Consider the following 17,559-nt stretch of genomic DNA (forward strand, 5'->3'; position numbering starts at 1 on the left):
TAAAGGCAACATATTAAAAGTTAAAAAAAGTTTAAGATATAAAAACACACATTTTCAGTATGAAGGAAAGTGCTTATTTTTACAATATTCATATAGTTACTGTTTATTTTTATTTTTAAACTTTGCACTTGTAGAGCAGCTGGCTAGATGTACGGTACTTAGGAAATGGGAACAAAAAAATCTGTGTCTTTTGGGGAGAAAATTAGTTAATAGGTAGTTTGGAATTGGGGTGGTGCGGTTAAATGTGCTCGAGTCTACACCAAGATCAAAAGGAAGCTTGTTGAGCCAAGCAGGTTCTGGAAGTCAGCCGAGAAGAGTGCAAAGAAGTCTTTATTATTCTTATTGAGCATCATATTACCAAGATATGCTGAGCTAGCCACAGTAAGGGCAACAAGTTGGCAGAACAGACCAAAACAAAAATAAACCACTTATTAAATAAAGACCTCTGAACTAAATTAGAATCCGTATATAGTCTGCAAAGAAGGGAGACGTTAAATTATTAAAATGATCAATAAATGCTGCAACTTTTAACATATAATTACAGCCAGCGGCTTTAGCCACCAACAGTAATTGCGTTCTGCTGGCCCTGAAGGTTTCACCTTTAATTTACCTATTAGAAAGTAATTTTATTGAATGACATTAGATGGGGGGGGGAAAAAATACGTATTTTGTGCTTTTTTTGTTTTAGTTTTTAGCCTTCTGGATAACGTCATGAAAACCATTTTTATTAAATCGCGAAAAAAAAAAAAAAGAACTTTGCAATCACAGGATTCCAGACCACATTTTATTAGCAAAACAAACCTGGCAAATAAGGCCACCAAATTTGCAGGTTAATGAATCTCATACATGTTAATAGGGTAATAAAATAGAGGTCATATTGAATCAAAGTAAAATTCTGTTTGGCAGCTACATTCAAAGACGCAACAAAAACACACAATCTACTTACAAAATGTTGCTTTAAAAAAAGTACACTTGTAAGCAGCGTGAAAACTGCAAGGTCTTGCTCACACCATCCTCTGCACTTGTGTGCGGTACATAGAAGAGGTGATGTTATTTTAACTTTAAAATGGCACAAAGTAACCCCTTGGTAGTTGAAGTAGGCCACAGTCATGGTATTGTCTGATTGCACCCTGACTGCATCCTCCTTTGGAAAGGACACTCAGGTGTTGCAGAGCCTCCCATATTGCTCTGAGCTCCAAGATGTTGATGGGGGGCCTGGCTTCTACTGATAACCATGTTCCCCGGATTGTGAGCGACTGAACTATCCTAACCAGCTTGGAAGACTAGCATTTGTTATCACTTTCTAATAATCAGAAAAGAAAGCCTTCATTTTTTTTTTAAAGGCAGGACTGGAAATCCACTAAGCTATAGAGATTTCCTTGCTTCGCTAGACAAGAGCATGGTTAGGTGGAGGTGCATGCTTAACCAGGGTCAATAAGATATTGTGCTGGAGAGGCATCAAATGAAATTGGGCAAATGATACAGCCTTGAAGGAGGCTACCATAAAGGTCCAGAGCGCTCATGAAGACTCTCACCAAACGAGGTCTCTTTGACCTAAACTCTCATGCATAACATTTAGAGTGCCTTTTTTTCTCTGGAAGGAAAACCTTTGATAGAGGTATTTCCAGGATCAGAACCAAGTATTCCAGGAAAGGAGGAGGCTAGAGAACAGACTTTTGGAAATTGTCAATGGAAAGCCTGGAGCATCTGAAATCGACCTGTGGATGTTTTCAGAAAGCTGGAAGGGAGATTAATTGTTCATCAGAAAGTCATTTAGATAACCTGCTTGGATGCCCTGAGATCTTAAGACAAGAGGTGCCATGACCTTTGTGAAAATACTGAAAGGATACACCAAAAAGGCAGTACGACGAACTGCAAGTGGTTGTTCTCTACTGAAAAGCGTAGAAAGCTCTGATGAGGTGGATAAATGGAGAATATGCAGACAAGCATCTTGGATGTCAAAGGATGCCAAGTATTTTCCTCGTCTCAGAGAGGCAATAACCGACCTTGCAAATTCCATGCACAATTTTAGAATTTGAAGGTATATGTTGAAGTCCACAATAGAATGAATACCCCTATTTGGATTTGGGATAGTGAACAGGTTTGAATAGAATCCTCTAGACCTGTCCTGTGGGGTACTGGCACAAGGGATGGTTCATGGCATTCTGCAAAATGAGGCACATAAGGAGAGGTATGAATTGTCACAAGGTTAAGATTCTTTCGCCAAAAATATGCATTTAGCCACCGATTCTGTGCACCATAAGAATGATCATGGTGGCAGTTCCACCGCTTGATCATTCTTACAGGCTAAGGGAGGGGGACATCCCACACTCCTGCCACCATCTGGTGCTTCTATGGGCTCTCCCCTGCCATCGGGGACTCAGAGAAAGAATCGGCCAGCGTCAGATCACGAGGATAGAGATTTCCGGTGACCAGATTGTTTTTCATGTGTTGCTGAACTTACTGGTAGTCATTGTGGATTTAGAGTTTGAAGCAGCATAGTGGAAGGAGTACCTACCTGCTTTGGATTATTTTCATCCTTTGAGCCACCAAGATTCTCTGATGATCCCTGGGAGGGAATGTTTGTACAGGGTGCAAGACGTGTTTGACCCCTTGCAGGGTCGTTTAACCACTTATGGCCCTGGACCATTTCACTGGCCAAAGACCAGGCCACTTCTTGCGATTCGGCACTGCGTCGCTTTAACTGACAAGACAATTGCGCGGCCATGCGATGTGGCTCCTAAACAAAATTTACGTACGTCCTTTTTTCCCACAAATAGAGCTTTCTATTAGTCGTATTTGTTCACCTCAGCAGTTTTTATTTTTTGCACTAAACAAAAACACAGCGACAATTGCGAAAAAAAACACCAATATTTTTTACTTTTTGCTACAATAAATATCCCCCAAAAATATATAAAAACAACGTTTCCCTCAGTTTACGCCGATACGTATTCTACATATTTTTGATAAAAAATTTTTTTTTGCAATAAGTGTTTATTGATCGGTTTGTGCTAAAGTTAGTGTCTACAAAGAAGGGGATAGATTTATGGCGTTTTTATAAATTTTTACTAGTAATGGTGCCGATCAGCGATTTTTAATCGCAACTGCGGCATGGTGGACACATCTCACACTTGACAGCATTGTCATTTTTACAGCGGTCAGTGCTATAAAAATGCACCGATGACTGTAAAAATTACACTGGCAGTGAATAAGTTAACCTGTAGGGGGGCGCTGAAAGGGTCAAGTGTGACCTACAAGTGCTTTTAACGGTTAGGGGGCGAGGCTTGCTGTGACAAGTCACTGATCGCTGTTCCCGATGACAGGTAACAGACGATCAGTGACATGTCAGGGGAAGGACAGGGAGATGTTGTGTTTACACCGACATCTCCCTCTGTGACCCCGATTGCAGGACACCGGCAGACATAGAGTCCGCGGGTCCCACGGTCATGGAGCGCAGCCATGCCATTCTGTCGACGTAAAAGTGTGTGCGGCGGTTGGGAAGTGGTTAAAGGAGGTGAACGAGCATTGCATGAGGCGGTGGGAGCACTCTGTTCATGGAGGTTGTCCAAAGACATCACACAAGCTTGTTTTTGTTTTGCTTCTTTGCACAATGTGGATTCATTCATTTTATGTTTTTGGACTTTTTTCATATTATTGCAATATCAGAATTTATAACCATAATTGTTTCACGTATACAGCGCTGTCACATATACACACACACACTTTTATATATATATATATATATATATATATATATATATATATATATATATATATATATATATATATATATATATATATATATATATGTATAAAAAAATTGATTTCTATGGGCGCACATTAGAGACGGCTGCAGTAAAAAGTTATCACTATTATAGGTTATTCAGGTTTCACATTTCATACCATATTAGCACGCAACTACCTCAATATTCAGTCATCTCTATGAACGTCAGAAGCCCGGGCCTGATGTTATGGGCTGTGGTTGTAAACAAAGCCGCGATCGCAGCTGGTAAGCATTAGATTGTGAATCATGCTTTCCAGTCTTATTGACCCCACACCTCTCCATAAAGAGGACCTGTCATGAACCATTCCTATTACAAGGGATGTTTACATTCCTTGTAATAGGAATAAAAGTGATTAAAAAAAGGAAAAGTGAGGAAAAAAAAAAAAAAAAAAAAAGTAAAAAATAAATAAAACATAATTAAAAAACGCCCCTGTCCCCAGTAGCTCGCGTCCAGAGGCGACTGCACACGCAAGTCCCACCCACATATGTAAACGCCATTCAAACCACACATGAGGTATCGTCGCGTGCGAGCAACAATTCTAGCACTCCTCTACCTCTAAACTGGTAACCTGTAAAAAAAAATTAAAGCGTCACCTATGGAGATTTTTAAGCACCGAAGTTTGGTGCCATTCCATGAGTGTGCGCAATTTTAAAGTGCGACATGTTGGGTATCCATTTACTCGGCGTATCATCTTTCATATTATACAAAAAAAAAAATTGGTCTAACTTTTACGGTTTTGTTATTTTTTAATTCACGTTTGAAAAGTTGTTGTGCAAATACCGTGAGAGCTAAAAAGTTGCAACGACCACCATTTTATTCCCTAGGGTGTCTGCTAAAAAAAAAACATATATAATGTTTGTGGGTTCCGAGTTATTTTCTAGCAAACAAAATTATGATTTGATGAACATATGGTTAGTACACGTTGTACTAGCTATCTGTGGTACAACAATAGCTTTGCGGCGGCACACAAAAATAAATAAATCACTCTCTGCAATGCAACAAGAGGGCATACCACTGTTCTCTCAAATAGTGTAAAACCGCTATGAACGTTAAAGTTAAAACTAGATCTCTGCCAAGCAAGATCACAGAACCTGTGGAAGTCTCCTCAAGCAGTAAAATCCATCTCAAAAGGTTATGGATTTTCAGCTTTTCTCCCAAGAAAAACAGAGCCTGGACAGTTCAAATATGGATGTTATTTTGTCACCTGTCTCAAAGATCCTAGGAGCAGTGATGGCAAACCTTGGCACCCCAGATGTTTTAGAACTACATTTCTCATGATGCTCAACCCCACTGCAGAGTGCATGAGCATCATGGGAAATATAGTTCAAAAAATCTAGGATGCCAAGGTTTGCCATCACTGTCCTAGAGAATCATACTTACCCTGTTACACCTGAAGAGCAATTTGTACCTCTGTGCAGAAGCAGAATGTTCAGGAATGTCACCTCTGCTAACTGGCTGTTAGAGTATCTACGTACTTGTTCTGAACCAGTGACTCAAGATTGATAGCCAGGCAAATAACATTTTTCAGGGCAAAATGGCTACAATTATACCAGAGGTTTCTCCCATGACAAGCCTATGTTAACATTACTACATGTATGTTTTAAAGGAACTCTTAATGACAAAAAACATGATAGCTGGCACTGCAGACCTGTTTTTTTTAAAGGGAAAGTCCCAGGTGTACTTTAAGTGGAGTTTCCATCCCAATTTGTTTTCATTATTGTGCTCATTAGACCTAAAAAAGTAAAAAAAAATAAAAATGTTTTTTTTTACTCATCTGGAAATGCCTGTTGCTATGTGGTCCCACGAAATCTGCCTTTGAAATAACCTAGGATTCTGACATCTTCCTCTAATGCTCCTGGGAAATGTGTGTCATCATTTCCCAGGAAGCAATGAGCTGTCCAATTATCACTCCCCATCCAAGACTTCCAGGAAGTGCTTGTAGGCTTCACAATGCCCACAAGCAAAATGACAACGGTGTGGACATAGTTTTATAAACTATCTTTTTTGAATATCTATGCGGATCAGCGGCGGATTGTAAAATAGTAAGTGACCGGATATATAGTATAAAAACGCAGGATGAAAGGACATACCATTTTAAAAAATGCTAATTGTGGTTGGAAGTCCGCTTTTATCATCTGTAGCTTGCCTTTATTATCTGATGATTAAGTGGCCTTGGCTTGTTTAAAACCGATTTTGTAATGTATCAATCGTACATATTGTTTGGACACAGGTATGTAGCGATCTTACCAGAGGCCATTCATACTCGTTTACCATTTTGGGGACAGGTCATTTTTAACCATTGCATTTAGGAAATACTTTGTGCAGTGCTTTCCACAGGCTGTACCTCTAGACCAGGGGTCTCAAAGTACTGGCCCGCGGACCGGTTTTAAATGGCCCGCAGGCAGGGCGGGTGCCGCGGAAGTGTAGATCGAGGTGCATGAAGAGTAGCGCAGGAAGCGTCTGTCATAAGTTCACTTGTCTCTCATGTCACACTGCTACTCCCCGGCGGCTCCTCCTCTCTCCTCGTCCGTCCCCATTTGCTTGTGACATTATCTGAGATGGATGAGAAGAGAGGGGGGGCTGCCGGGGAGTAGCAGCGTGACATGAGAGACAAGTGAACTTATGACAGACGTTTCCTGCGCTACTCTGCCTTTGAAGAAAACAACAAGTAAATGCTGACCTGTGCTCTCATGTGCCCTGGTGTGCTCTCATGTGCCTTGATTGTGCCCTAATGTGCTTTCATGTGCCCTGATGTGCTCTCATGTGCCTTCATGTGCTCTCATGTGCCCTGATTGTGCCCTAATGTGCTCTCATGTGCCCTGATGTGCTTTCATGTGCCCTGATTGTGCCCTGATGTGCTCTCAAGTGCCCTGATGTGCTCTCATGTGCCCTGATGTGCTCTCATGTGCCCTGATGTGCTCTCATGTGCCCTGATTGTGCTCTCATGTGCCCTGATTGTGCTCTCATGTGCCCCGATTGTACCCTCATGTGCCGCCCCATGTACCCTCATGTGCTGGGCTCTGTACATCAGGGTACCCTGTGCCCTGTACCCTGATGTGCCATGTGCCCTGTCCCGATGTGCTGTGCCCCATGTGCTCTCATGTGCCCCATGTTCCCTGATTGTGCCCTGATGTGCCCCATGTGCCCTGGTGTGCTCGTATGTGCCCTGATATGCCCCATGTGCTCTGATTCTGCCCTGATGTGGCCCATGTACCCTGATGTGCCATGGGGCACATGAGAGCACATCAGGGCACAATCAGGGAACATGGGGCACACCAGGGAACATGGGGCACAGCACATCAGGGTACAGGACATGGCACATCAGGACAGGGCACATGGCACTTCAGGGTACAAAGCCCAGCACATCAGGGTACATGGGGTACCCTGATGTGCTGGGCTTTGTACCCTGATGTGCTGTTACATGTGCCATGTGCCCTGTCCTGATGTGCCCTGATGTTCCATGTCCTGTACCCTGAAGTGCCATGTGCCCTGTCCTGATGTGCCCTGATGTGCTCTCATGTTCCCCATGTTCCCCGATTGTGCCCCGATATGCTCTCATGTGCCCTGGTGTGCTCGTATGTGCCCCATGTGCCCTGGTGCTCGTATGTGCCCCATGTGCCCTGATATGCCCCATGTGCCCCGATTGTGCCCCATGTACCCTGATGTGCCCCATGTACCCCGATGTGCCCCATGTACCCTGATGTGCTGGGCTTTGTACCCTGATGTGCTATGTGCCCTGTCCTGATGTGCTGTGCCCTGATGTGCCATGTCCTGCACTGTGCCATGTGCCCTGTCCTGATATGCCCTGCCCTGATGTGCCGTGCACCCTGATGTGGCCTGTTGTGCTGTACCCCTACGTGCTGTGCTCTGATGTGCCCTGTACCCTGATGTGCTGGGCTGGGCTTTGTAACCTAATGTGCTGGGCTTTGTACCCTGATGTGCGCTGTGCACTCATGTGTGCTGTGCCCTGATGTGCTGTACCCTGATGGTGAGTGGTCAGTGTGTAGTGTAGTGGTCAGTGTGCAGTGTAGTGGTCAGTGTTAATAATGCATTCGCTGACACCAGTACTGTTTTTGAAGTTTGAAAGTTTGCATGCGGCCCCCCATGGGATATGGAAACTTGACTTGTGGCCCTCAGGTAATTTGAGTTTGAGACCCCTGCTCTAGACACTAGGTGGTGTTTTCTTGTTTGAGCTATAATTATCTGAGAGCAGCACACAGTGATAGGATTACTGAAAAAGGTGAGCAACAAGGTACCCAATATAAAACAAAAAGGTTTAATAGAGTGTACCAGTCCAATGAGAAAGGGATCATACAACACAGATGCAGCAGCAGCTGTCTTTCTTGCCTCGGGGATGCGGGGCACTTGACAAAGCAGACAGCCTGCTGCTGGCATGTGATTAGCAATGTGTGCATTGTTTGCAGCACATTTTCTGTCTATGTCACTAATGAGAAGATGCAGAGGGTGAACGCACAGGAGCTTTTTAAAACTGCAAACTCTTATGAATAAAATTCTCTAATCCTAACAAGTAAATATCGCAGCACTTTTAAAATGATCATACTCCATGCAGGAGAGATTAAAAAAAAAAAGGGAGAAGATCTAGAACAAAGCTAAATGGATACTAAAAAGACCTAGCTGCAATAACCATTGAAATTAGTAAGCAGTTTAACTGAAACTGCATATAGGATACAAGATCGACTCCCAAAAACACTGTCATCACCAAAGAAAATGTTTACAAATGAATTATATCACTTGATCGATGTGTAAAAGAGCCAAGATAATGCAGGAAAAATAGCTTAAACCGTTAATAAAAAAAAAAAAATAATAATTCAGCTTCGAAATGACATCTGTCACTGTGTTCAAATTACAAGAGGCAAGGTTTAAGTCCACAGCTGAAAAAAAGCACAATCCTCATCTTTGCTTAGGAGATTATGCGGATGTGAGAGTGCGATTAGAGGCGTGGGAAAGCAGAGCTAGATACGCTGTACCCAACCACCAATTACAGTCAATCATACAATCGAGGTGGTGGTGGTGGGGCATCAAGTTAACAAGAGAATAACCATTTCTGAGATAATTACAGCATTAGTAAGCTTAATACACCGATAAAGCTTTCTCCAGCATTAAAAGGGTGTGCTGAGAAAACAGCTTCAGCTTCTTGATATGCCCGCAGTGTCATTAATAGTGCTCAAGTGTTGGTTCCTTAGCAACAGACGGCCACAAAATATTTTGGCAGAATTTCAGGGCTTCCCCCCACCCCCGGCTCCTCTTTTGTGAGATGTGGAAGGTCTTCCACCTACAGCAAAGGAGGGGGCCCATGAGACCGTTGCTAATTTCCCCTAAAGAGTGGGAGAGGATAGGGGTACCCCTTATGGGCATTATATTTAACGAGCATTAATGGAAAAACCTGTGTAAAGTATCAAATAGATGTATCCTACAATGCAGATACACTTCTAGGGACACTGATATACTTATTATAAAAAAATAATAATGGCAGTTTCAGTTAAACTGCTTACTAATTTCAATGGTTATTGCAGCTAGGTCTTTTTAGTATCCATTTAGCTTTGTTCTAGATCTTCTTCCCTTTTCTGCCTCCTTGTAATGTCCTCTAAGAGCTTCTGAACATTTCCATTTCCCCCTCACTTTAGTTTGTTTGGAATGAGAAGTGCACATCAGTTGTGGTCATACGCACTGCTCTAAGCACACTAATAAAAAAACAAAAAAAACAAACACACACACACACACACACACACACACACACACACACACACTTGGAAGAGACAAAGCAACACCAAGGGGGTTATTTCTGAAAGGCAAATGCACTTTGCACTGCAAGTACACTTGAAAGTGCAGTCGATTTAGATCAGAGGGGTGACATGCAAGAAAAAAAAAAAAAAACATTTTAGTTTGCACATGACTGGAAGGTAAAAATCAGCAGAGCTTCCCCTCATTTCAGATCTACCCCTCAGATTTACAGTGACTGCACTTCCAAGTGCACTTGCAGTGCAAAGTGGATTTGCCTTTCGTAAATAACCCCCAAAGTGTACAATACATACTTGAAAATATTATTTTAATTCTTTAAGTGTCACTTTAACTCACTGATATGTTTACAGCTTGGAGTATTCTACAAGCCACTCTTTAGATGTAACTAGGTTCAGCAAATATTGGCCACCAGAAATTTCAATACACAATGTGCACAAAATATTTGTAAATTGCTCTGCAAGAACATTCACTGTTTGGCAATGACAGCCTCCAGTACTGCACTGGTGCTTTGGTTGTGACAGATAACCCTCACAACGCAAAAAGCCTTTACTCACCTTTGTCCATGGAAGTGTGATGCTCTGTTCCAGAGTCTTCTCTCTTACACACACACACACACACAAACACACAGTCCTTCAGGTCTACACATGTCTGATGTAAACATTTTCTATTGGCTGCCTAGTAGCAAGATCCACCCAGGAACTAGAAGATGGATTGGAGTGATGTCAGAAACAGGGGATGAACTGCCACAGGGACAAGAGCAGGACTGGATTATCGGTGTCCCACATCAAGAAATGGCACTGTAAGGACACATATAAGAAGGCCTTGGAGAGTATAAACTGGATTCATTCATTTAAACATAAATGTGAAAAATGTGGCATGCATTTGTATTCAGCCCCCTGAGTCAATACTTTGTAGAACCACCTTTCACTGCAATTACAGTCTTTTTGGTCAAGATACCAGCTTTGCACATCTAAGGCCCCATACTCACGAGCAAACATGTCTGCTGAAACTGGCCCGCAGGCCAGTTTCAGCAGACATGTTTGGTCGTGTGTGGGCGCGAGCGGGCCGAATTCCAGCAAACATTTGCCCGCCGGGCCTTTTCCCAGCGGGCAAATATTCCTGGACTTGTTTTAAAACAGCCCGCTGGAATTCAGCCCGCTCGGACATGTACGGTCGTCAGTACAGACCTACCGTACATGTCCAGGCGCCCGCCGTCCCTCGCATGCGTCGAATGACTTCGACGCATGCGTGGAAGCATTTTAAAGGCGGGCCGCCCACGTCGCCGCGTCATTGTCGCGGCGACACCGCGGACACGCCCCGCGTATTGTTTACGCGCGGACTTCTGTACGATGGTGTGTACAACCATCGTACAGAAGCCCTCTGGCAGACATGTATGGTGAAAACGGTCCGACGGACCGCTTTCACCATACATGTTTGTCCGTGTGTACCCGGCCTAAGAGAGTAACATTTTTGCCCATTCTTCTTTGCAAAATGGCTCAAGTTCTGTCAGATTGGATGGAGAGAGTTTGAACAGCAATTTTCAAGTCTTGCCAGTGTCTCAATAGGATTTAGGTCTGGACTTTGACTGGGCCATTCTAACACATGCCTATGCTTTAACCACTTCCTGCCCGTTCAATGGCAAATTGACATCCGGGAAGTGGTTGCACAATCCTGACTGGACGTCTATTGATGTCCTGCAGGATAATGCCTAGCGCGTGCCCGCGCAGAGCGCTGATCGGGGACGGCGTGTGTCCCTCTGACACAGCGCTTCCCCCGATCACGGTAAACAGCCAATTTCATTGGCTGTTTACCACGTGATCGGCTGTGTCAAAGTCACAGCCGATCACATGTCAAAACAAAATCGGCGGCGCGCTCCGTGCGCGCCGCCAGAGGCTTGCAGAGCGGGGATCGGAGAAGGCGCGTGTCCCTTGGATACAGCGCTTCCCCGATCAGGGTTAACAGCCAATGAAATTGGCTGTTTACCAAGTGACCGGCTGTGTCCAATCACAGCCGGTCACAAATGTAAACAAACAGCAGTTACTATCTGATCCCTGCTCTTTCCTCACACACCGATTGGGGGGAGAGAGCAGGGATCGGTAAGTGAGATTAGTGTCGTTTTTTGTCTACACTGTATTGTGCACAACACAGCCCCCCCCCCACCAATAAAGAGCACCTGTCACACAGCCCATCTGTCAATCATCGGAACCACCACCACCCGTACCACCATCGGTAACACCACCACCCGTACCGCCATCGGTAACACCACCCGTACCACCGCCACATTTCTGCCACTAATACCTCCATCGGTACCGCCACACAGGCTACCAGTACCGCCATTAGTACCACCTCCTGTACCTCCATTGGTACCACCACACATTTCTGCCACTAATACCTCCATCTGTACCATCACACAGGCCGCCACCAATACCACCAGCAGTACCATTACGCAGGCCCACCAATAAGTACTGCCATAATGTCCCAAAGGCTTTACACACCCGAGGAGGCATATGCCATTATTGCCATGTCGGATGATGAGAACAGCGAGGAGCTCCCATCATCCGATTCTGATTCGGAATACGAGCCAGTGGAGGATAGTGGCTCAGAGTCCGAGTCCCCGGAGGAAACCGTCCCTCCCAAAAGAATTCGATCAGGACCAAGATCAGGAGATCTGCAGAGCACCAGCAGCGCCATACCCCAGGAAGAAGAGCCCAGTACAAGTAATGGAAATACACGCCCAACCCGAAGAATCCAGCCCCAGTCCTACCTTCCCGATGCCCTGGTAAACCCCTTATGGTTACCTGCCAACTCAGGATCCGCCATCATCCCCCCTTTCACCGCACAGCCAGGTGTGCAGCACGACACTACGAATTTTTCTCAATTTGATTATTTTTGTTTATTTTTCCCAGAAGATTTTATGCAGAATATAGTGGATCAAACTAATATATATGCATCCCAATTCATTGCCGCCAACCCCAATTCTTCCTACGCCCACATGTTCCAATGGCAGCGTCTAACATTGGAAGAATTTAAAATGTTTTTGGGCCTTATGTTCAATATGGGGCTTACACAGAAGAACGAAGGCCAGTCATATTGGTCTACACGCCCCATCCAACACATGCCTATATTTTCCGCTGTCATGTCCAGGACAAGATACGACATGATAATGCGTTTTCTCCACTTTAATGACAATTCACAGTGCCCTCCCCGAGATCATCCCCACTACGACAAATTGTACAAGATACGCCCCCTAATCGATGCCTTTTCCCAGCGATTTGCAGAAGTTTTCATCCCAGACCAAAACATTTGTGTGGACGAGTCCCTAATACATTTCACTGGCCGACTTCACTTTAAGCAGTACATCCCAAACAAGAGAGCCAGGTATGGGTTAAAATTAAATAAATTATGCGATTGAGCCACTGGATATGTGTTCACATTCAGGATCTACGAAGGCAAAGACTCCCAGCTCCAGCCCTGTGATTGCCCCACATATATTCGAACCAGTGGGAAAATTGTCTGGGAGTTGACATACCCCCTGTTCGGAAAAGGTTACCATTTATATGTCGATAATTATTATACCAGTCTGCCCCTTTTTTCGTCACCTTTACAGCAAGCAAACCCCAGCCTGCGGTACCTTTAAAAAAAAAAAAAAAAAAAAAAAAAAAAAAACAGAAGGGATTCCCACAAAATTTGTTGACCAAAAAATGTATATCTGAAGAATCATCATTCATTAGGAACGAGGAGGTGTTGGCCATGAAGTGGAAGGACAAGAAAGATGTCCACATCCTCTCTACCATTCACAATGACACCGTGGTGGAGATCCATAGAAGACGCGGCCCTATTGTAAAGCCTGAATGTGTTCACGATTACAATTTGTACATGGGGGGGTGGATTTAAAAACGACCAGATGCAACAGCCCTACTTATCTACCAGAAAGTCCTATTATTGGCACAAGAAAGTTGCGTTTCACCTGTTTCACATGGCCCTTTATAATTTGTTTGTCGGCTACCAAAAAGCAACTCAAAACCCACAAATCTCCTACCTCAAGTATATCGAAGATATCATTGAAGCCCTCATTTACCAACAAGATCCCGTCCCAGGAAGCATTCGCTCTGATTGTGCGAGTCGTCTTCACGAGCGACACTTTCCCTTTAGCATCCCCCCCACAGAATCTGGAAGACGCCAAAAAAAAAATGCCGTTGTAACGGACATATGCATGCTGCCGGGACAGTTATAATCTTCGTGCAGGGGGACTACAAGGAACTGCATGGCCTGTCACAATTGGATGTACCACATTGTATTCTGAGCTCAAAGGGTTAATTGTTCAAGTCTCTTTCATTGCTGAATGCTAATGTTCCCTTCGCATAGATAATGAGAACTCTCTCTTGTGTGCAGGTAAAGCCCCCCTGTGAGGTGTATGCTGATGGGGATTATGTGTGAGTGATAATTGTTTTAAAAGTTAATTGAATTCTATTGAGAAAAGAATGTGCCTGGCCAGGAAATGTTAAGTGATTTGCGGTGCCGAAGCGTCTAGAGACTGGCCAAGTGATTAATTCAAGGAGATGTCATTGTTCTTGTAACAGTTGTAAGCAGATATAAGCAGGTGAAATATGCCAAATAAAGTCAGTCTGCTTGACCCTTCAAACGTAGCACGTCTCGTTTCTTGGAAGGGCGTTCGATGGGATATACCAGCGGTACCTGCATATCATAACTTGTCAGCAAAAAGGACGTCTCCAACGGCCGATACCCCTCACTACCAGTGGGTAGCCGTTACAGCCGTGTATGCAGCAGAGGAGGAGTAAGAAGAGACACCACACCACCTGTTACTGTCCCTCCCAACCTGGCCTGTGCCTCGGACAGTGCTTCAAAAAGTATCATACATCCATCCAATATTAGTTCCCCTTATTATTAACAGACTGTCATTTCCCCATTTGCCTGCTACCATGTTACTACCTTTTATGTTAATTAACTGACCCTGGCCTGTTTACCGACGATGTCTTTGCTTGCCGATTTAATAAAATGTTTGTAGTTGTACACAGTGATTATCAGATCATCATTTACACTTAAATCACGTTCTTGTGCCTGGCTTAAAACATTTTTGTTTATGGGTGGTTTATTCAGTTAACCAAAAGTGCCAACAGCACAGACTTATCAGATAAATAACAAAAGGAGAATCTACAATTCTGTGTACGAAATAACCATTTACAATGTAAATTCCATATCTTATACTAGCAGGAGTGTACCATCCTGATGATGGCAGAAAGAAATGCAAGGAAGACCAAAAACATTTTTTCAGTGTCTCTAAAATGTATCTTCGTCTGCATGTTCCCAATTCAGCAAAACATAACCCCACTCTGAAACCAGCTCAAAAGCCTTCTTCTTTGGCTAATTATGAAAACCAATCACGCTAACCATCTTTTTCACAGCTATATAGTGTCCTGGTAAACCAGGAATTCTTTGACATATTATGGTTACCTATGCCGGTGTCATGCATTGGCCACCTGGAGGAGCCAATCACCAGAATACAGAGTATGCACAGATACATGCTATGACAATATCTGTCATGTGGGCATGAACTGGATAAGGAACTATTACGTTAAATAATATTTCCTTTAAAATAATAAACTAGGCGTTCTGAAATCTAAATTTCTTGCTTGTGTGTTGTGCGACTGGAATCCTACATTTACAAGTCCTTAGGTTACCAGTAGTTTTCTTTGAAATACAAGCATGGTAAAGATAAAAACACTGGAGTAAATATGTCTAGTTCCACCATGATCTAAAAAGGGGTTGTAAAGGTAAAAAAAAAAAAAAAAAAATTCCCTAAATAGCTTCCTTTACCTTAGTGCAGTCCTCCTTCACTTACCTCATCCTTCGATTTTGCTTTTAAATGTCCTTATTTCTTCTGAGAAATCCTCACTTCCTGTTCTTCGGTCTGTAACTCCACACAGTAATGTGACACTTTCTCCCTGGTGTGGAGAAAGCCTCTTGAGGGGGCGAGCAGGAGTGTCAGGACACCCACCAACACACAGCTCCTTTCTCTATCTGCAAAGTAGATAGCGTCCTGACCCTCCTGCTCGCCCCCTCAAGAGGCTTTCTCCACACCAGGGAGAAAGCCTTGCATTACTGTGTGTAGTTACAGACAGAAGAACAGGAAGTTAAAGAAGAAATAAGGACATTTTAAAGCAAAATGTAAGGATGAGGTAAGTGAAGGAGGACTGCACTAAGGTAAAGGAAGCCATTTAGGGAGATTTTTTTTTTACCTTTACAACCCCTTTAAGATCAGCTTGAATGTTTGGATAAACCATCCGAGCTTTTAGGCTCAGTTCTCACTAGTGTGACTTGCCAAGTCGCATGACAAGTCGAAACCCATTTTAATTGGGCCCATCCCAATCTATACGATTAAAGTTGCACTGCAAAAATTTCACAATTTTCGAGTTTCACTAGTGTGAACCAAGCCTTAGGCCTCATGTACACTGCAGCAACAAATAAAAATACACCTGTTTCTTCAAGCATTCAAGCTTTTTTTTCTCTGCTTGTAAACTCCCCTCCTTGTTAGCCTATGTGTCCATGCACACTATAGACGTTTTCTCGTTCGGTGAAAGGAGAGTTTACAAGTAGAAGGAAAAAAAATAAAAATCACTTGTGGTTTCAAGAGCAGCTTTTGAGCATCATTTTTTTTCAAAAGCTCCATAATGCACGTTGGCACTAGGCAGGTTCCAGCGTTCACGTACTCTACTGACCAGGAATGGCTCTCATTGAAATACACTGAATTTCACATGTCCAGCGACTTTGGGGGGGGGTCTCAAGTCGGATCTCAAGTCACACAAATGTAAAAGGAGCTTTAGTGCTCTGGAATGAGGCAAGCACACACTTATCCAAAAGGTATAGTTTTTGTTCAAATTTCATGTCTGAGTTTTAAAAACACTTTAATGCAGAGCATGCATTATGATAAAAAAAAACAAAACAAAAAAAAAAACACTTTAACCTCAGACTACATTTTTCAAAATTATAGGAACAAACATCCAAAGAAATTGACATAAAAAAAATAAAACAAAAACTTAATAAAAGTAAACAATAATACATTTCAAAGATGTACTGTACTACCTAAAATTAAACCATACTGTAGTTTACTTACAAGAACACAAAAATCTGGACTTGACATGTGTGATTTTCTTAACTAGTTAACCACTTGACAATAACAAAAATAAGGCAGTGTCTCAAAAGGGCACTTACAGCTATATAGTAAACTTTTGCCTTTTCCACCAGCTGCCAATTCTCCTTCAGGTCGAGGTGCTTTGCTTTATCATAGCAATTAGCAGCAGCCAGGTTAGCCACCAGAGACCTAAAAAACATTTGTGTGTCATGTTACTGGGCTATGTTCACCTATAAATAAAAAATGTAGGTCATGCAATCTTAATCTTAATGTGGCAGTGCATGCCAAGTGCGCCAAACACAGGTACATTTTCCTTCCCCCAGTGCAAATGTGCATAAATGAAAAAAAGAACGTCACTTGACATACCTTACTCTAAATCACAAAAAGTAAAGAGCTGAAAAAGATTGAAATAGTTCTGGTATATTATTGAAAAAAAAAAAAAGGAAAAGAACAAACAGTAAAAACACACAACATCAAATATGAGAAAAATTATGACAAAATGAAATCATATCTAAAGGCAAAATGTATTGGCTTGAGAAGTTTGCGTTCCTGTTGGGGTTTTTTTATTGCAGTCTGTGCCCTTGTTGAGGAGATTTACTCACAGGGTCCTAATGTCTCCAAAAAAGAGAGAGTAAAAGTCCAAAATTTGTGTTGGGACTAAAACTGGAATAGAAGGGAGGAAATCTTACTACGGTGACAACTGCTTCCATGACAATTGTCCAAGATGGGTTTTCCTTCACTTTGGAGAGATATCATTCCACTTTGTTGGAACTTTAGGACAGGAAGTTAATGGAAATCTCCCTAAAGAGACACAGATGGCACACACAAAAAAATAAAAAAGTGACAATTGTTTAAATCTTTTCC

At 42.9% G+C, this 17,559-nt stretch overlaps 1 protein-coding gene across 3 annotated transcripts in view; it reads right to left on the reverse strand.

The window, feature by feature from the left end:
- Positions 1–17,559, reverse strand: part of ADK (adenosine kinase) — a 223,684-nt gene that overhangs the window by 59,811 nt on the left and 146,314 nt on the right. For all 3 annotated transcript variants that reach the window (XM_040320662.1, XM_040320664.1, XM_040320663.1), the window contains exon 6: positions 16,776–16,884. In XM_040320662.1, the coding sequence (XP_040176596.1) occupies positions 16,776–16,884 (109 nt within the window). The remainder of the gene's footprint in view (positions 1–16,775; positions 16,885–17,559) is intronic.

This window comes from Rana temporaria, chromosome 8, assembly GCF_905171775.1.
Source record: "Rana temporaria chromosome 8, aRanTem1.1, whole genome shotgun sequence".
Lineage (NCBI taxonomy): Eukaryota > Metazoa > Chordata > Amphibia > Anura > Ranidae > Rana > Rana temporaria.